This window comes from Paramisgurnus dabryanus, chromosome 4 (genome assembly GCF_030506205.2).
Source record: "Paramisgurnus dabryanus chromosome 4, PD_genome_1.1, whole genome shotgun sequence".
Taxonomy (NCBI): Eukaryota; Metazoa; Chordata; class Actinopteri; order Cypriniformes; family Cobitidae; genus Paramisgurnus; species Paramisgurnus dabryanus.
Window position 1 is genome coordinate 15,204,874 of NC_133340.1, and position 21,586 is coordinate 15,226,459.

A 21,586-nucleotide genomic window follows, 5' to 3' on the forward strand; every position below is an offset into this window, starting at 1 on the left:
GATGGCAAGCAGTGTGTCCTGCCTTTTTCTCTGCTCACATCCCCACAAGGTGACACCTCTCACAGGAGTACAGATTATGTCTAAGCTCTAAACTTTGATACACTTTATCTTAACATAACAGAAATTAGACAATTTTACCCATCGCACCATGACCTTTAAAAAAAAAACACACATGAATATAAAATTACAATCTTATAATTACCTAATATATACATTAGGTCATATATTCTCAGCAGATACCCAGTGATGTGAGCCTAAAGGCTAAGAAGACTGTTCAGGGTAAAAACCTTTGTGATGAAGAGATTAGGAGAACATGTCTGTAACAGCTCCACCTGAGAGGCTGTTTACACTTGGCATTAACATGCGTTTTCGTCGATCGGATCACAAGTGGATGACGTCCACTTTCGACCACTTTCAACCACATCCAGAGGTAGTCGAAACCACTTTCGATCGGATCGCTTTGGAGTTGCGGAACGCAAATGTGGTTGAATGTGTTCGAACAGCCACACGCGACCACCTTCTCTCCGCCCATTTATCTATCTGAGGTATTAAACACAAGTTTTACGTCTTTTTTTGACTTCTGGCGTGAACATACGGTGAACATCGCTATTTTTAGCCTTTCATTGATAAAACTACTGCGGGTGTTCTCCGTAGTTTCGTTTTGAAAGCGTGTGAAAGTTGCGCGATCATATTTCATCAATTGCGATGAAAATTCAGAGAAAGCTCCAACATAAAAACTTACAAAACACTGTGCAGCATGTTTACTTGCTAAACAAGCAGTGGACTCCAACATAATATTAGTTTGCGTCCATATAAACTCCCGCTAGCGTTTGAATGACAGCAGAGAGTCATTCTCACGGACCGTCCCCTCACAGTATTCAGGACAAATGCGGTCGAAAGTGGACAAAAGAGACAGATTTAAATACCAGGTGTAAACGTAATGTGTCTCTCTCGTCCACTTGGGATCCGATCGATGAAAACACATCTTAATACCAAGTGTAAACAGCCCCTGAGAGTCAAATTTAGGTTATTTGCACCCACTGAAGTTTTATTGCTTTACAGTGTCTCTCCATAAACAAACTTAAAGTTGATTGTTTAACATCCGGTCTTACAGGTACGTGAGTAATAAGTGGGCAAGTATGAGTCAATGAACTTGTTTTAATATATTTTAGAACAAAACAAACAAATAAACAAACATTTTGATATGTAACATTGCATTTCAACTATGTTTGTGATAAGTTTGATAAACTGTAATTAAAAAAGGGTCTATATGATGAGTTGTATTGAGCAGCTGCACTCTGATTGATTTGGTGTTATTCACTTATTTAATCCTAACTAAAGGGTGTGAAGTTTTAAAATGGCATTATCCAAATGTTATCATTAATTACATTTTCATGTACAATTAACTCAATTATTGTTGGTTGCCTCCTCTAAGGTTTGTTACGTTTACTTAAACTTCTTTTGTAAAATGAACTAAATTATTGTTTGATAATAAAGATTTTTAAATTATAAAAGATAACTTAAACAAATTGCGTAGAACATGGTGACATTGATCCGATATTTTTATTAAACCCAACATTTCATTTTTTTTAAATGTACTGCAAATACCACCGCTGCTTAATGAATAATGAATTTTTGTATCCATACAATACATTATAACCATTACATTTTTTCCGTTGGGCAGGGTTCTATTGTTCACAAATGCACGAGCCCATGCACACACACACTTCCTGCATTTTTTTGTGTAGTATTTTTTAAGCAGTTCGTTGCCTTTGTCAATTTTAGGAATGAGCTTAAATATACTAGAGACTTTTGAAACTGAAAGGTGCATTAAAAATTATTGTAGTTATTAACAAGTTTGTGCATAAGGAGTACAACTATTGTATTTAACTAAAATCATGTACTCTTAAAGGTTCTTTACATCGATGCCATAGAAGAACCTTTTTTGGTCCCTTTAAAGAATAATTTAGTTTAAGGTTCTAAGATAACAATTTGTTAAACACATTTTTATAATCTGAATAACTTTTTTTCACCAATACAAGAAATTAACGATTTGAGAAGCACCTTTATTTTTAAGAGTGAGTCTTATGTAACAAATTTTATTTTTAAAAACACATGGCCTGTGATGATTAACATGAGGAAAATGTTAATTAGGGAAACCAGTCCTTATTTACTCCAAAACATTCACAGCTCTATTTTAATTTCCATTTAGGCAGTTCCTGTACATCAGGCTCATAACCAGATTTGTGACATTCATCCCCTATAAATATTGTTTGGGAAAGAGGCTACTGTGTGCAGTCAGATTAGGATATTCTACACATAACATCTGACAGAAGGTAATGTAGCCTAATCAAATTTTATTGGCTAAAAATGATTTTTGTGCTTGTAATGATATCTGATTTAGTTGCATGATTCAAATAGAAAAATAAAACCTAAAATATAAAAGTAAAAATGATACTTTTTTAGCCTTGACCAAGATATCTTTTACTTAAAACAATTTACACATTTTACATTCTATAAAAATATAGCTTGGTTGACGCAAGACCTTGTAAAATGAATAAACAAAATTACAAAGATTATATAAATGCTTTTATTTTATTTACTGAAATAATTTTATTGACTATTTACATACAAAAAAAAATCTTGATGGAAGCAGATCATCTGTGTTTTCAACACCTCATTTTCAGCCGTGATAAACGTGTAACCTATTGAATTGACTATTAGGTAAACTGTTAGCGGATGGCTTTAAACTTTACAGAAACAAACACAAATGCACATAAAGCATACTTTAGGTAAATATGGTTCTATATTAATTGATCTAGAAGCTATGTAAACACACACATTTGGCATGTGTCAGACCATTTTTGAGATTTTTTATCAAGTTAAGTCTTGTTTACATTACTTCATTTACCAAGGATGAAGTGTTATTTTTTTATTTAATTACTATTATGTAAGTGACCTAATGCTGTTTGTGAACCTTTCTGTTGACTAATTAATCCTCCAGTAATCTTGCAGCAAAGCCAGTGTGGACATTTATTTAAAGCTGCTTTCTTGGTAGATTTATTGAAACTGCATGCTAAAAATGCTATATGTTTTAATTGTAAATTTTCCCATAGGACCTGCGCTTGTGGACAGTCATGATGTTGTTGCTGTTCTTCCTGTTTCTCATCAGGGGGGCCTTTCAGCCCCCCTGGGCAACAGCTTTCAAACCCTTAACTTCCAAGGGCTCCTTCACCCATCGACAAATCACTGAGAAGGCCATTCTCCGCAAGACTGCAGAAGTGTGCCGTGACATAGCCAATGCGGAGGGGCAAGACTTCAAGCTAACTGTAAGAGCAGAACTTAGGGGTATAAGCCATTGAGATGCAAGGGGTATTGGTTATTTCAGAACTCAGGGATGGAGCTTGACAGCAAGCCAAATTTGTTTACCATTATTGGTTTAAAGCCTGAATGTTCAACTGAATTTGTGAAATAATTTTATTATATTGTTTAAAGGCACACTATTTAAGATTTTTCGAATAAACTATCCAAAAATCCCTAGCACAGTGCACACCGTCAGAAAAACTGTCTGCTGGACTGTTTGTGTTTCCAGTGCGCAATATTTACGGCTGCTTTGACTGTCTTAAAAATGGTCTGATTTCTTCTTTGTTCTATGAAGTCCCTTCTTCAGAAATACGTAATGAGTTCTGATTGTGTAGCTTGTTTAGTGTGTTGTCATTCAACAGCAGCTAAGCTTAGCAGAGCCGTTTGAGCTTATTTGGCGACTGACATATTCCTGTGGGTGGAATTTAGCCAAAAATTCTTATATTGATGTCATACAACCAGGAAGTAGAGACTACTCCAAACCAGTCGTTAGCTTTCGTAAGGTTTGAAAGGGGACATCTGTTAAAGAAAATATATAGCCTGGCAATGAACTTTGAGCTTTATTACTAACTAAAGTTTGGAAAATGGGATCAGGAAGAACGTGACCTTTAAAGTGAGGGGTGCGCCTTCTCGGGAGTGCCAGGGCATGTCCAGGAAGGTGCACTGCACAAGCTTCTCCTGTGCTTTTTAAAATATATAAACATACAAAATATAAAAATGAAAGAACAATCTGTTTTAAACAAACATTTCATCCTATCTTCATTTGTTCTCTTTTTATCACCTCTCAAATATGGGTAGGTTTCTTCAAAAATTCTAAATTTTGTTACCACACAAAAAGGGGTTAAAGGCAGAGGCAGCGGCAGCATATACTCTGATGGTAAATGGATATAAACCGGATGAAAAAACGGTTTTGTAAAAATACCAGAACTGAAGCCACTGGGCAGTTTGGAATTAAATGTTTGTCACTACACCAAGTAGCGAATATTCTCCATTTTAAACCATATTTTTTTTCTGGTAGAGAGGGCTCTAGAATTTACCCAAATTTACAAATTGGTCCCCTTTAGAGGCCAGACCCATAGTTTCCAAAGTTCTGGGCGGGAGGTGAATATCATGCCCCCTGCCTGAGATAGAAGGTCCCTTCTGATGGGAATCTGCCATGGCTGACCTGCTAGATGAGCTTTTGGGGGAAAAACTTACCAACGTTGCCTCAGCCACGTCTGTACCATATATATATATATATATATTTATAGCGTCCAGACCCAACAGGGCGGGATGTGAAAGGGAACACCACATTGTGCAAAGAGCCGTCTCTCGAGACACAAATAGGTCAGCTTTGGCTCGACCAAACCTTTTTCAGATCTCCATCACCACTTCTGTGACAAAGTGACAAAAATTAACTGTAAGACCAAAGGAGAACCTGGTGTACCAGTCTGTATAGAGGGTGCGAACTCAGGCCTCCCTATCCCACTGGATGCTGTCGCCATCCGACCTAACACTCTTGAAAGTGCTTTATGGTGTACAGTTGGCCTAATCTGATCCTAGACACTGATGCCAGAATCGACTCAGTGATTGCAGGAGACATATGTGCCTGCATCTTTACTGAGTCCAAAGTCACCCCGAGAAATTATATTTTCTGCTGGGGGGTTAAAATGCCCTTTTTGGCGTTGAGCCGTAGCCTTAGGTGCTTCATATTGCCAAGGACGACATCTCAATGCCGAACTGCCATATCTCGAGACTGGACTAATACCAGCCAGTTGTCTATGTAATTTAGAATTTATATCTAACAATTGAGCCGTTTCTTCAGTAGCAAGGAGAGAAAGGTTTGCCACTCTCCTGAGCTCATCTAATATGTCAGGATTCAGGTTTATCCTTAATTTCCCCCAATAAATCTGTTTGATATGCTCTGAGAATGTCAATATTATGAAGGCAAGTTCCAGTGTGACCCACGGCCATATAAGCTTTATTTATTAATAATGTTTCTGTCTCTGTTCTGTCTCTGGTTCTGTTGCAACGTCACGGGTGACTTCATCCGCCTGCGTCTATATATAGACTTAGTTTGACACAATATTCACGTGCATCACACTGCATAGCATTCTCCAAAATGTCATTATTATGACACAGCATTGAGATTTCATTCAAAAGGGAACACACCTACTGATAAAATTTATATCTTGTAATGCATTGTAAGTCTGTTTGAATAAAAGTGTCTCCTAAATGTATTTTTATAAATGTAATTTCACATTTTTTTCTGTTTATTTTCTCTGATCAACAATGTCCTTATTAATGCAGTGAACTTGTAATAAATATTATTAAAAAAATATAGTTATAACTGATATTTATTATTATAATTAATTTATTATAAAACATTTATTATTAATGTGTGTGTATATATATATATATATATATATATATATATATATAGATAGATAGATAGATAGATAGATAGATAGATAGATAGATAGATAGATAGTGAGGAAAATAAGTATTTAAAACCCTGCTATTTTGCAAGTTCTCCTACTTAGAAATCATGGAGGGGTCTGAAATTGTCATCGTAGGTCATCGTATGCCAAAGGTTTGGGGATATCAAGTTACGTTGCGCAAGTTACGTTGACACGTAGGCCTTCGTATTTTTACCTTATCAAAGAACGTAATAAAATATAAAAATATATATTCCCCAATAATATTTAATGCTACAGGGAATTAGACATAACATACCTGCTTTTTATTTTGTTTTTAATGACCCACCCCAAACCACCCCGCATTAAAGGTGCAATTTGTAAGATATTTGCAGTAAAATGTCCAAAAACCACTAGGCCAGTGTTATATTTTTTGTCCAGCTGATTACTATCAATATCTGTAATGTTTTCAACTACTTGTAAATCGTGAGAAAATTTCCATTCAAAACATTGACACGGGGCAGTGCAGTCTCATGTCAATGAGGTTAATATCCATGTGACCCTTTGTCACCGCCTTTACTGACGTAAAAACCACATGACAACAGTGGTCGAGTTCGAAAAAATAAAATGGCGGCCAATGAAGCGACTGGAGCACAAATTTAGTGTAAATAAAGGTCTATTTTCACTTTTTACAGATTTTAATTGCATTTCTAGCAAGAAATTGTAACAATTGTAGAAATTGTAAAGTATTGTAGTTTTCAAATATGTGATTAGTTATCACAAAGGAGATCTCTGTTTATATATCAAACATGCTGCCTTTGAAGTGCATCTGAAAGCCTTTCTCTGAGCTGCCTTCATGCCTTTCGAAGTCATGGCCTCATGAGGCAGCGGGGCAACAAGTCACTGCCTTGAGTTTTTGGACGCCGCCAGTGTCGTGAACAAATGCGGAACTATGCTTTAGTGCCTGTCTGACTACGAGCTTGCTTATGGACTTATGGATTACTCTTTACCGTCTGCCGCTGGTTGTGTCAGCAAAGACAGCTCCCGTAAGTGTACGGGCCAACCAAACGACCCAAGAAGAGTTTGGAACAAAACAAGAGAAAGATTGAGGATCAATTTGGTGTTGCATTATCTGGATAGAGAGAGCTTTGCGACAACATTTAACTAGACAGAGATTCTGATCCTGCTTGTGTTTTACGCGATGGGTAAAACGTATGTCATTATATTGATCACAACATTAGTGTGTAGATTGTAATCAGCGCGTCTTCCCGTGGACGATATGCACATCAAGAGGTATTGTACAGCAATATAAATGGTAATTTTAAGACGCTTCACAATAAGATTTGTACTGTCAATACATTATGTGAAAAATCATTGTAGATTGTAAATTGAAAACTTAATTCTGTGTTAACCATCGAATTTGGACTAATACTGTAACATCTATGACTAACAATTTCGTTTTGAACATCACATATAAACTTACATAATGAAATAAAATATGTTATCAAACGCAACATTTATAAGACTTGATTACCTTATCCGTCAACGTGATTTCTCGTTCCCATTTGATTGATGGACTTCAGCGGTTGAGTTAAAGACTACAAATCCCATAATTCCACGCTGCTTCAGAGCGTCATTAAACAACGTCATTGTTATTGATTTGATCTGGCGCCATCTAGCGGCGCAGATAATACAAATTGCATCTTTAAAGTTATAATTTCTGTACCCGCCCCAACCCGTCCCCCGCTGGTTACCTGCGAGGAACAATATTAACAATATTAACATTGATTTTCTCAGGTGTTCAAATACTTATACAATTAAATAGTTTAAAAAAATCATACATTGTGATTTCTGGATTTTTTTTGTAAGATTATATCTCTCACAGTGGACATGCACCTACGATGACAATTTCTATGTGGGAGAACTTGCAAAATAGCAGGGTGTTCAAATACTTATTTTCCTCACTGTATTTATTTATTTATTTGTATGCAAGTTTGCATTATTGATATTTATATATTTATTAGAAATATTAATAATATAGCCTATATATATATTTGTAAGTTTGCATTTTTACAATTGTTTTCACTCTCCATATTCAGATTGACAACACCCTGACTGTATTTGCTGTCCAGCAAGCCTGCTTAAGATTACATTCTGTCCACTCCACAAATGACTTTCAATCAGCTATTTCCAGTACTTATTATGCGAATGCTGCTGTGGACTTAGATCAATTCCATCCTGAACGGCACTGTGATGCTGAGAAAATCAAGGAAGCACAGAAGCTTATTACTGATGGCTTGAAATCAGTGAAAACCAACATAGATGAGGAAAGCTATGTTTTTGCCCGCATCAGTTTGGGGAAAATATGTCATACTTTACAGGTATGGTATAACAAGACCAGTGTGAATATATGAAGAGCTCAAATGCAAAACCCTGAGTGAATGTTTTCTTGTAAATGAGCATTATTTAATCAAGCTCTTATGTTTAAGTTCAGCAAGTTCATGCAAGTTATCATTTTATTGGTATTTAACAAATTTTACTTACTTTAAAGTAGCCTACAGTAAACTAAGTAGATGCAAAGATCTTCACTTCTAAAAAAGTCTCTAGTCACTCTTCACTGTCCTTTCCTAATAAAGAGAAAAGGCTCGCAAATTCGGTCAATGTCCTAATAAATTCAGTAAAACATATTTGATAGAAAAAATCTAAAAGTGCTGAGATATTTTCAACGCACAGTACAGACAACAACAATACGTAAGCATCAGAAATTATAGAAATATTGTAATCCGGTTTGTTTATACTTTTTTTTAAATGCAACTCCTGCAATTGCATTTACGCAATTTTCTAATTGGTTTTAAAAGTACTAAGTGCATAACTTTAATATCTACAGTAACTATGAGTTTACTGCTCTTTGAATCAGACATGTCAGACTAGTCCCTATCAACAAATAAATAATGTCTATTTGTTGCATTCTGAAAATGCAACAGCAAATGAATGTGTTTTTTATGTACAGGATTTCTACAGCCACAGTAACTGGGTGGAACTGGATAAAAGTGTTCCTTTCAGCAAACTCATCAACAGGGACGCAATCGACAACATAGCAGGTATAGTTAGCCTGGCTAACACCAGACCAGTCTCATAGAGAATGAGACGTGGTCTGGGAACCATATGCTAATTTTCTCGTATTTGAGGCGTGGTTTACGAATGCCCAGAGCCGTTTATTGAGCGCTACGAATGTCTATCAAATGTGCCCGTATGTAGCTCATAGCCAATCGTTTAAATTTTACCAGATGACGTATGTAGAGTGACATCAATTCAAAAGTAAACTAATTTTATTGGGTACGAGTGCAGCTGAAAGCTATGCAACTAAACAGGTAGCTGTATATTGTATTGAAAAGCAACAAATTTTAGTGGCACTACGACAACCACAGTACACGCATAATGATAATGATATTAATAAATACCACTTACCAGTTAAATGTACTTCGTCGACGACGATGCCTAGCAGGTTGGTCCTATTTAAAACTCCGTGTTTATCATGTCTTGCCATATACAAATACTTCTTGGATATTTAATAGCCCAGTTTAACGCCAAAAGTTGCTCTTTTTTAAATAAACTTGCGTTTAAAACTACTAAAAACACTATCAAAGGCATTGAAAAGTAACTTCGCGTCTGTTGCCGTATTATAACAAATAACAAAACTGCCTCAGTGTGCCGCATAGACGTCGTCATCGTCTTGCTGCCGCCTCCCCCGTTCTGTGATTGGTTCCCTATTTCAGGGGCAAAAAAGGGCCAGAGTTTCCATGCTAGACTTGGAGCGTGAATAAATTTGCGCGCAAGGCAGCATGGGGAAACCCAGGCTAAGGTATAGTGGGAATTGTTCCCACATTAACTTTTATTTTTCACATTTTACATAAAAATCCTTTTTGGTTCTAAACACACAACGTTGGTTAATGGCATAATTAAAATGGGTAATTAACAGTTACTTGCATACAATATATGAAGTATTTCATTCAGTTTCAGAATTTTCTTTTAGGTGTTATTGCCCCGTTGACTTTAGTTAGTTTCACAATTCTTTCCCCAGATAAGAATGAAAGACATTGCCTAAAAGCAAAAAGTTCATGTTTCATCAGTAGTTCAATAATAATATTATAAATCAAAGAGAACACTTTAGGAGCAGAACAAATTGTTGATTAAAATCGTTCATTTTGTTTTCTTTGTGCACAAAAGTGTTCTCGTTGCATGTAATCATTTCATCACTTAAAACTCATCTTTGAGCATCATAATAGCATATGTAAAAGTTTTTTTTCCTGAGACTGTCATTTCTTTATGCTTTTAAACAGCTTGAAAGTAACGCTACAGCCTTGCCTTATTAAGTTTACGTGGATCAATGAATATGCAAATTAGTCCCCGCCTCTACTCAATCGCACAGCTTGTGGTACAAATTGACAATGTAGCACAAAAGCCGTCAACAATTATTATTGTACATCTTTTGAATTAAATGAAGGTGACATCTCAATAATGTTTCACTTTTGTGTTCATTGTTTTTATTACAAAACAAACACATGTCTAGGTATCAACACAAAAACATGCAGAAACTGCGATGGAGATAATTGCAATGATAATATTCTCCCAGAATTAAAAGAGAAAAACCTCATAACCTCAGGATATTTTGGTGTGTTATCCTCATCCAAACCTGACGGTAAGAAAGTGTTTTCTCCAATATATTAGTATGGGTTTAGAGCTGCTCTGGATATCATCAGCCAATAAAATTCTTTAATACACTCATGACATCAATACATTTCAGGATGAACAGACTTAACCTTCGATTTCTTTTCAGGCAAGTGTAGCCACGGTGGCAAAGGTGACAAGACCAGTTTAAAAGAACCTACTGGAGGTATCAATAAAGATGAGATCACCTCAAGTCATGGCATCTATCACCAGCGTGCTGCAGACGTGGCAATAAGAGCCACCATGGAATTGCTGGAAGACATTCGACTGGCCAAAGGCAACCAGGCCTTTCTTCAGTATGGGACCCTTATTCAGAGATGTTCATTTTTAATAAACCATAATGATTTTTTTATTAAATTAATGAAATCATCTGATTTCTGAGCTTTTAATCTTTTCAGTAGTGGTGGAATTATGCGGTAGCATGTATAGAAAATACACAAATAAATGCGCAAGACAGATTGACACTGATTCTGAGAAATGCTCAATTTAATTAAACAGAATTTAGAATTAAGAGCAAAACAAAAATAGAAGTATATCAATTGTAAAGGAGAAAAAGTTTTCTCACCTTTGCAAATGACACTTTGTTTTGTTGTGTGTAAAGTAATTGATTTCCTACTTTATTTCTCTCAGATTGGTGGGGATGAACATGACCTCAGTTCTGGCTTTTGTTATTGACACCACAGGCAGTATGTCTGATGACATCGAAGAGGCAAAGAGAGTGTCCTTTAACATTATTGACAGCAGGATAGCATCAGCAGAGAAACCTTCAGAATTTATCCTAGTTCCATTTAATGACCCAGGTAGACCTGTTGAACTATTTTATATATGACCTGGCTACTTCAAAAATGTGTGGCGGTGTTGCTTTGGTGGTGTCTAGTCATGTGTTGTGTAAACGTACATATAAAGTTCACACTGTTTTGAGGTTATCACAGTTATATAACATTACTATTAAACTCCTAAAATTATGTGTTAAATTTCAGAATTTTTGCTGTCAAATCGAAGTCGGCTCCATAAACTGATAAAAGTTCACTAGTACTATACTATTATTGTGTACTAGAAATGTGTGTTGTAACAATAATTTGGCTATATAATTCTTGTATATTTTTAAGTGAAACTTGGTTTGCTCTCCAATACACTAAATACTTATTCTAAAATTGCACAGGTCTGTAATAAGCAAAATGCTAACCTGCCTGTGACTACTCCAAAGTATATCCAAATTTTATTTCTGTAATAATATCACTTGAGGAGATATTGTAAAACTTTCACGAAATATTGTATATGTTTGATTAAAACAGATTTTGGACCACTTACAAGGACTCGGAATGCAGAGAATTTCAAAAATGCAATAAGTTTCCTCGTAGCTAGTGGCGGAGGAGATGAACCAGAAATGTGCTTATCTGGACTCCAGGTGGGAATTTCCTCGTGTGTGTATGTACTGTATATAAACTCTAAAAAGTGCTGGGATGTTTTAACTCTGGGTTTGGTCACATTGGACAGAACATACTGCTGGGTTAAAATGACCCAACTGCTTGGTTGCTTTAACTCACCAGCTGGGTTGTTTCAACTCATGGTTGAGTAACAATAACCCAGCAGGCTTTATTCCAGCACATCACTGCATCTCACATTGCTTTATGGCGCTCAACTATAAGACTGCATTTTAACTGCCGAATAATTAACTTTAAAATAATGTGTTATGAAGTCTCAAAGTAAAGAATGCTAAAATTCCTGTACTTTCTGTTTTTATTGTTTGTTTTTTCGTTCTTCAGCTGGCACTGGGCGGAGCTCCTCCATCTTCAGACATTTATGTGTTTACTGATGCTGGAGCCAAAGACTTTGAATTAGAAAGCACAATTCGAGCCATGATAGAAAACACCAAGTCAAGAGTAAATGCCTGCAGTTCATTCATGCGTTACCACTGCCCTAATTGTTGCATCAACTCATCTGTATATTTCTATCTGTATTTTTTCATCTCTGTCTCACTCTTTGCTTTGTGTGCTCCCAACACCCAGGTAAATTTTATGCTGACAAAAACCTCTTCATCTCGCAGAAAAAGAGACTCACAATCTCAGCGTTCCTTAACAAGAATTTCTCAGTCAGAATTACAGCTTTACAGAGACTTGGCAGATGTTTCTGGTGGACAGGCAATAGAGGTCACTAAGGGTACACTGCCTCAGGCCACTGCAGTTATTACTGATTCATCTGCATCTGCTCTGGTATGTTAAAATAATCACAGTATGTATAAATACAGTATAGTACATACATGTTATAATGCAAAATCTAGGTTTATGGATTTAAATTATAAACTTTAAATATTGTAATGTACATTATATAAACATGTAATACCCATTCATATGATTTTTACCTACATATCTTTTTTTTAAGGTGACTGTTCTTCAGGTAATGAGAAATCCAGCCAAGGCAGAAAACTTTTCTTTTGTGTTGGATTCATCTCTGTCCAATGTGACTATGTATATCACAGGGGTCTCTCCAGTCTTTACCCTCTACAACCCAACAGGTGAGCTAGACATACTGTATATATCAACAATATGACACTAACTGCACATTATTAAGAATATTTCAACTAAAAAAAATAATTTGTAAAGAATTAGAGCCAAAAAGTGTGTGGACATTTTTTTTTGTGCATGACCTTCTTGATTACATTGTAGGAGTTTACCATTTAGATGCAAACTTTATGGGAGGAAAGTATTTGATTCTTGCATTGTGGTTAACTAAGGTTTGCGCTTTTTAAACTACTGGTATTTTTGCCATTATTTAATTCCCAAGAAAAGCTTTTCTTAAATTGCTGTGGTTGTTACGGAAGTGAAATGATGCACCTGTGTTTTTCAACGTGCACCTTGTCAGTAAATTTTTGCGCTCTCACGCTAATTTAGTAATTATGGCACAAGTGTAAACCATGTGGCATGTATCAAAGAGCTGATTTGTGCCTGTTGTCTCTTTCAGGTGCGTCTCAGTCAGAATTGGAGAAAAATGGCACTCTAGGTAGCATTCAGACTGTGGGGAATCTATGGAGAATTCAACTCAACTCAGAGAATCAGACCGGGGTATGGAGCATCAGTATTAACTCCACAAGCTCCTACACCATTAAAATCATTGGTAAGAGAGATTCATGTTTTATTTGTAAATGTCATTTGGAAAAAAATTCTTGAATTTGATTCAGGACAATTAGTTTCACCTATAATACTGCTTTTTAAGTGCCGTAAAATGTCTGTTTTCCCAAATGAAATGAATTATTGCCTGTTCACCAGTATGTGACACATTATTTATCTGTATTATACACAGGTCAGAGTTCTTTTGATTTTCTCTTTAACTTTGTGGGATCTGAAGGACTTCATGGGGACTTTGTGCCGAAAGACAATCGCCCTATCAATGGTAAGGATTTTGCTAACATCTTTGCCAAATATAACATTTCTTATTACTTATTACTATTATTTAATTTAAGATGGACATAGTTCATCTGTGACTGTTATACTGTTCCGGTTGTGCATACTGTACATTTATCAATTCATGTAGCCTGAAAAGCATTTAAAAATATATAACATCATCAGTCATAAAAAAACCATGACTAATGTAAAAATGTATTATTTATTTAGCTCAGTTTTGTTTTTGTCATCACAGGTGAAAATGGCACCTTGTTTCTCTCTGTGACTGGAGGTGAATTGATCACAGTGACTGACGTACTTCTAGTTGAAGCTTCAGGGTTGAATACTGTTAATGGAACCATTGAATCATTGGGTGGGTCAGACTACCTGATACACTTACAAAGAATCCCAGAATGGCCATTTGTTGTCCAACTGAAAGGTCTGTTGAATGGCCTTAATGGATCCTCACTTGGCCAATTCCAGAGACAGTCACCCACTCAACAAAGATCCTCTAGCATAAAAATCACGGTGAGCTTAAAGACAATGTTTGTCAACTGGTCACTTGGATAAAGTTTATTTTAAAAAAATTGTCTTAAAGGGGAATCGAACCCAGCTTGCCCGGGTCGTAGGTCCCTGACGCTAGTGTTGTGGTCTCGTCTTGGAATTGACCACATTTTTTCTCGTCTTGGTCTCAGACAAAGAGGACACATCACAAATTTATTTTTTATCATTAATTCTATGCAGTTTATTCAGGTTTGGCATATGATGTTGGCATTGTTTAAGCATTGTTTAAGTTTCTCCCAATGACAATTTTTCTAATTTTATTACTAAAAACACCTGGATTGTGTTAAGTGGATGGCAAGCCATGGAAAGACAGTTCAGAATAAATGGTTAAGTTGATTTCAGCTCTTTAGTAGGGTGGCCATTCGTGCCAGTTCCGTCGGACACGTCCCGAACATGTTTTTGGGTTCGTTCTCCGGAAGTCACGTTGCTCGACCGCATATACGTCATCGAGGTTCTCACATTTCAGTTAAAATACATTAGAAAATTAAGATTTATTTATTTTAAGACATTCAATCATTGTAGTTTCATTCTTACCTTGAAATGTAACGGTTGCTTTTTTGAAATTAAACCCGAAATATTAAACCTTGATGACGTTTGCGGTCGACCAACGCAACTTCCGGGAACGAACCCGAAAACATGTTCGGGACGTGTCCGGCGGAACTGGCACGAATGGCCACCCTACTCTTTAGTGTTTGTTCACTTTTATTTGCTTATAGTCAAAGATAAATTTCCACATATCTGCAATGCCTTTAATTATTTTATCAACTTCTCTGAGGGCACACAAACGCACGCACGCATGCAGACGCACACACAAAGACAAGAAGTGCCTATTCATATGCATATTCCACACAAGTAGCCTCTGCCAAATTTACGTAAAAAAAACTGTTCGGGAGCCAGACAGTAGTTATATATGCAAGCAATATAACATTACTACGGCCAAGTCAGCATCGGTAAGGAACCCGTCCTCCTCCTTTAGTTCACACCAGCTGGCCCAATATAATTGATCCTTGTCCTTCTTTTTATTCTGTCACTCTCCCCTTTTCTCTTTTTGGTCACCTCCGATAAAACCTTTGGGTTCTTTTTCTTAGTTGCTGCTTCGGCCATGACAAAAACATCAGGAAAATAAATAGTTGCACTCTCGCGTCCGTATTTGAGGAAGTGGAGGAATTGACATATACCGTAAAGCAGATTTTTGTAGTTTTCTTTTTTATGCTGGGGTTACTACCCGAAACCCCAAGTTTAAATGTACGAGTAAAAGCAATACAGACCCCGTCAGGCTACGGTAGACATGTCATTCAAACTATTTTTAGTCAATGTACCATCACAAGGGTCTTGAAAAATATATTATGAAGGTTGAAAAACTACATTTTCTTTGATCAAAGTGCTGTGTGAATGGGGTTTTAGTTGTAAATCTACATCATAAATCTTTTCATTGAACTTTTCCGTTTTTTTTATTGTTGTTGTGTAAGCATACCCTAAATATACTTGCTGAGCTTGCTACAAAAAAGATTATCTGAAACTTCTAAAAAAAAAAAGTGAAATCCAGTTACTTCACAGTATGCCACTTACAGAATACATTCTTACCTTTATCAGGCCGAATCACAGAGCACTTTACAGGCTGGAATCCCTCAGAATGTCACCTTTACATTGGCCAGTAATGGAAGTGCAGCCACCTACACCATACGTGCCAGAAATGACCGTGGTTTCAACGTCATTGTCCCCAGTTCCCTGAGTGTGGAGGAAGGAGGAAGCACTCAGGGGACAGCAACGCTGACCCCTCCCATCAACACAGTGTCTGGGACTGATGTCACTCTCGTCATTGAAGCAGAAGATCCAGGGTCCAGGGACCTGAATTATGTGACACTGCGACTCACCGTCGTGGCTGAGGTAAAACCAAGAATGACAATCAACAGTTGTCATTTACAGCTGCTACTGTAGATATACAGTAATTTAAATTAAATTACTTAGTACAACCCACATTGATTTGGGTGGGTTGCACCAAAAGGATTAGGCTTAAATCTGGTTTAAGTCAAGGCTTATTTAATAATTCTGTTCTCACCAAACTTGCAAATTTAAGGGGTGCAACACAGCTCGAATTTAAATGAAACTGGGATCAACAAACCCAGATTATCCCTGAACTCTTAATTTAATCCTTATTAATGCAACCCACATGACTTGAAGTTGTTTTTATGTGAGATTTTGCATTCTGTATCTTCTGACATTATCTTTTTGTTTGAAAACATGTCATTTTTTTAAACTGTAACAATCACAACTGCTACAAACTCATTCACTTAAATTATTCTTGTTTTGCGACAGATAACCGATGTCTCTAAACCTGTGTGTGAAATAGTGAACATTAAAGCTGACTGCCCTATGGTGTGCAGCAATGCATCATGGGAACTCTCTGCAAACCTGACGGATGGTAATGGTACAGGCATAGCCAGAGTGTTCATAAACATCGGCAACGGCTCTCTCAGTACAAGTCAGGTGATGAGTAAGAATGGCACCAATGTGACCGTAGCTTTCTACAATGCTTCCTGCTGTTCTCAGGAGGTGCAGATAGTGGCTGTGGATGGGGTGGGAAATGTGGGTACATGTTTTGCTTCTATTAAGAAGACATCTGTAAATACCACAACCACAGCAATACCTACCACATATACCACACTAATGGCTCCCACAAACACTGCAGTAAATCCCACCACACCTAGAGGAGGTTTTGTGTCATTATTTAAGTATATTTTGCTTCTCATCTTAGATTTTTTCTTTATGGGGTAAAGGGAAACGTAAGGCCATACTAAATATTAAGATACAATATCAAGTTTAGCATGCTGATTAAACATACTGTATATGTTTTTTTTCTTACAAACTGTCTGTCTGTCACTCTTAGATGTAAAAGCACCAGCTGTTATGACTTTAATTTAATTCTGTGTTTGAAATTTTACCCATGCATCTAATTTGTACAATAATCACTTTTTTTCGGGGGGGGGGGCTTATTCAAAAGATGAGCGTCTCTGTTTTTTTCTAATGAATATGTATGAATGAAATAAAAATTATGTACAGTAGGCTATGTAAAGTAGAAAGAGTAGAAAAAAATTTGATTACAATGATTAATAAATATAATGTCCAGGGGCCGTATTCACAAAGCATTTTATCTTATCACTAAGAGTACTCCTAAATCGCACTAAAAGATTTTAGCTAGGAGTTTTCTCTTAAAAGTTATTCACAACGCCTTTCAGACCTACTTTTAGTAAGGAAAAATGATAACTCTTAAACTAAGAGTGAGTCTTCGTTGCTACGGATGACGTCAATTCTCATGCACGAGCTGCCTCGCAATGACCACAGTGATTGGTTGTTACATGACAGGGCTGTCATGCGGAACATAACACAGACGCACCAAATCATGGAATTACAATATCGAAATATGTCTGTGTCCTATACAAAATAATAATAATAGTAATGCCATCGAAATATATATAATAAAAGATATATAAAATACAGTGGGGAACCTTCAGGGCCTTCTACGCCTTCAGAGAAGGCCTAAAAAAATTAATAAAAAGATTTTTTATTATAATAATACAAATAAATAATATTCAATTAAAATATGTTTTTACATTTTTAAATTTCTATTTAATTCAATTTAATACAATACATGTAATATATTTTCTCTCATCTATGTTCTAACGTTAAGTTTACTGTCAGGTTCATGTCATGAAAACATCTAATCCAATCAGAATCGTCTGTCTCTATTAAGGCCCGGTTATCTGGCTCATTCATTGGTTAGGACTTCATGAATCCCAGGGAAGGCCAAGCTATGTGTTTTGGTGTGGAGAGTGACGGGCAAATCGACCAATCACGTTTTGATTTCAAGTGGGCGGGCAAAAAACAATACATTGTAAGCCTTCATGAAGTCCTAATCATGCAACAAACTGGATGCGAGCTGCCGTAAAACACCAAAGACGAAGATCATAGACCGTTAATATTAATACAGTCTAATGGCCCGAATCTCTGCGGTGAGAGTGGTTGAGGTAAATGGCGGAAAACGTGATTGACGTTGTAGCTATTTTGATAGGACTGAGGTAAAAACGAAATTACTTAAGCGCGTGAAGAGCACAGCTGGGAGAAGCGCGTGCAGAGGAGCCTGTTCATATGACGCGAACACGAGAAAAATAATGGGTTTAATTATACTTTTACTTCCTGACAGTTTCACTTGTTACGTGAGGATAGTAATGACTGACAGACGACGCCGAATTACATACAATATAATTTCCTAACTAAATTTGAGAGAATGCGAAAACATTCAAATATGTTTTATCTCGCTATACCCGATGGGCAGGGCGGAGACACATTTTGGTAGCCAGACAAGAATTCGTAATAGCCCCGGGACCTCGGGGCTCGGGCTAGAGATTTTGCGAGCCCTGGATATCTTATGACAACAGTTATAAGCCACAAGGAGGTGCACTGAGAACGCAGGGTGCTATATTTCCCCTTATGAAAAAGATTAACAAGGTATCCTACAGCTAAATATATATTTCCAAAAAATAAAAAACAAATTAAAGAACATAATTTAAGCTTGTTAAATGCAAATTTACAGAGCCCCTGTCATTACAGAGCAGCAGAGTCTGTATTTGTGTTTATCAGTTAGATTAAATTAATTTTAAACTTTAAAACTGCATTTAAAGGCAGAAAATGCCCATTCTGTAATTCAACTTTGCGTGATCAGAATTTTTACACATTCACTGTATGATTTAACGAAATACAAATAGCCTAGTATTATGGATGGAGAGGCATTTGCACTTCATTGCATATTTTGAAGGCCCAGCTGAAGTACCCACGGTTCGCCACTGATAAAATATATAAAAGAAAAGTCGTGAATTAAATTAAATTAAATCAAGCCTAATACAAATGAAAACCGCCAATTGCCTAATAATAAAACGACATTGCATTAACACTTGCTTGATTAATGTACATCCTATTAGCCTAAATAGACTACTTAAAGCAAGGAAACGTTGCCCATATTAAAGAAGCCTGCCTTATGTAATAAATAAATTTTTGCCAAAACGAAAAAGAAAGCCCAAATGGATGCAGGATCAGTTACTGCTGGAAAAAAGAAACGTAATAAAAGGGAAATTCGGCACTGAGATATCAAGCAAAACTAAGCGTGAGACATGCGAGAAAGTGATGCGCGGGTCAATGTACAAAACAACTGGCACCCGACCAACGTTTTCAACTAACCCGCCCGCAACTCGGACCGCAAAAAATAAAAAATAAATAGTGTACCCGACCCGCTCCCTGGCCAGCATTTTTTTAAGTAGTAATTGTTTAATAGTTAATTGCCATCTTTATGTCAAACGACCCAACCGAACGCGACCCGAATATCATAAAAAATATTTTTGGATGACTCGTGACCGCGGGTGACCGCATGCATCCGCTCATTTCGGATCAACCCGCGCATCACTGGGGAGAGGATTTGTTGCAGATCAATGCAGCATTCCCGCTTGTGTCGCGGACCCCGGACGAATGCGAGAGGCGGTGGTATATGCATTACAATCGCAGTAGAGGGTTGAGATTGCAGCATTTAAACAGACTAGCATGGCAACAGGTATGCCTATAATATTAAATATTTAATATCATTATTGTTTCATGTAATTCTAAAAAACTTCCTGCTTGTCATGAATGTAATGAATTATGAAACAAATGTCATAAACAATATGCTTACATTAAAGTGTGCTTTTAAGTGTTATGTGCAATGCTTTTGAGTTGGTGAAACTGTCCATGTTAAGGAGGATCAGCACGTAAGACATTTTAAGATCCTTTGTGAATAGGTCTTAGTGAGTTAGGAGTCCTCTCGACTTCTTTTAAGCTGTCCCAGACTTAGGTGCTACTTTTAGGGCTAAAATGCTTTGTGAATTACTCTTAGTGAAAAAAATTAGGAGTCCTAAATTTAGGAGTGACACGCCCAGTATTTTTAGGAGTTGCTCCTAAATTCGCCAGTTAGGAGCTACTTTTAGCCTTAAAATTCTTTGTGAATACGGCCCCAGGTACTTAAACGCCTGCTTGTCCATTTCTGAAAATGTTGCCATATCAACCCAACTACATTGTCCTAGATATTTTTATTAAATATACACTATCCTTTAGCTCAACAAGGTTACTTTCTATATAAAAACACCATACAGTATATACATACTTTTGTAGTAGTTTTGTAAAACTTGACTACAATAATGTTTTTTAAAGCACTTTTCAGTTTCAAAAGACTCTACAAGTCATTTTACCATGCAGTCACAACCAATTTACAGAGGAAAATAATTCATCACATTTAAAGGATTTTAGAGTGTTTCCTATGTAATATATTTCATTTTTAAAGCACACATGGACTATGTTGACATAAGAAACGTTGGCATGATGGTTATTTAGGAAACTTATTTTCTCTCATGCATTCACGCCCAATAATTATTCTTGTTTAAAGGTGCAGTGTGTACATTTTAGCGGGATCTAGTGGTGAGGTTGCGAATTGCAACCAACGTCACTGCTCACCTCTTGCTTTTGAAACACATAGAGAAGCTACGGTAGCCGCCACCGGACAAACATGTCATCATTGGAGACAACTTAATGAAAAAGTTTGTCTGTTAAGGGCTTCTGTAGAAACATGGCTGCACAAAATGGCGGCTTCCATGTAAGGGATGTAGATAAAACGTCTCATTCTAAGGCAATAAACATAACGGTTCATTATGAAAGGTCTTTAAACACCCCTGATAATATAGTTTTGTATATTATTTTGCATAAATTACACACTGCACCTTTAAGCGGTTCCTGTTCAGTAGTCTCATAACCAGATTTGTGACATTCATCCCACATACTGTAAAAATCTGTAGGCCTTTAAATACTGAAGGTTGCAGAGGCTACTGTATGCAGTCAGGTTAGGATATTCTACACATAAAATCTGACAGAAGGTAATGTAGCCTTATCAAATGTATTGGATACATTCGGTCTCAGACAAAGAGGACTCTGAATTTTATTTCAAGACCGGTCAAGACCACAACTGATGGCACAGCACAAATTTATGTTTTATCATTAATTTTATGCAGTTTATTCAGGTTTGGCTTAGGATGTTGGCATTGTTTAAGCATTGTTTAAGTTTCTACCTATGACAGTTTTTCT

At 36.6% G+C, this 21,586-nt stretch overlaps 1 protein-coding gene across 1 annotated transcript; it reads left to right on the top strand.

Moving 5' to 3' along the window:
- Positions 1 to 2,291: 2,291 nt before the first annotated feature.
- LOC135786297 (von Willebrand factor A domain-containing protein 7-like) lies at positions 2,292 to 17,408 on the top strand. The gene is made up of 16 exons (XM_073814258.1): positions 2,292 to 2,336; positions 3,117 to 3,329; positions 7,859 to 8,140; positions 8,770 to 8,860; positions 10,330 to 10,458; positions 10,597 to 10,783; positions 11,118 to 11,287; positions 11,783 to 11,895; positions 12,254 to 12,370; positions 12,497 to 12,700; positions 12,870 to 13,002; positions 13,449 to 13,601; positions 13,788 to 13,877; positions 14,124 to 14,395; positions 16,025 to 16,318; positions 16,748 to 17,408. Exons 2-16 carry the CDS (start codon positions 3,138 to 3,140, stop codon positions 17,204 to 17,206), a joined length of 2,886 nt encoding a protein of 961 aa, XP_073670359.1. The 5' UTR covers positions 2,292 to 2,336; positions 3,117 to 3,137; the 3' UTR covers positions 17,207 to 17,408.
- The last annotated feature ends 4,178 nt before the right edge of the window (positions 17,409 to 21,586 follow it).

What these genes read in the sequence shown, in the direction of transcription:
- LOC135786297 (XM_073814258.1), top strand. Translation starts at nt 3,138, where the DNA reads ATGATGTTGTTGCTGTTCTTCCTGTTTCTCATCAGGGGGGCCTTTCAG. An exon ending in TAGAAAACACCAAGTCAAGA is followed by an intron (nt 12,371 to 12,496) that starts GTAAATGCCTGC and finishes CCCAACACCCAG; the next exon opens with GTAAATTTTATGCTGACAAA. An exon ending in GACTCACCGTCGTGGCTGAG is followed by an intron (nt 16,319 to 16,747) that starts GTAAAACCAAGA and finishes GTTTTGCGACAG; the next exon opens with ATAACCGATGTCTCTAAACC.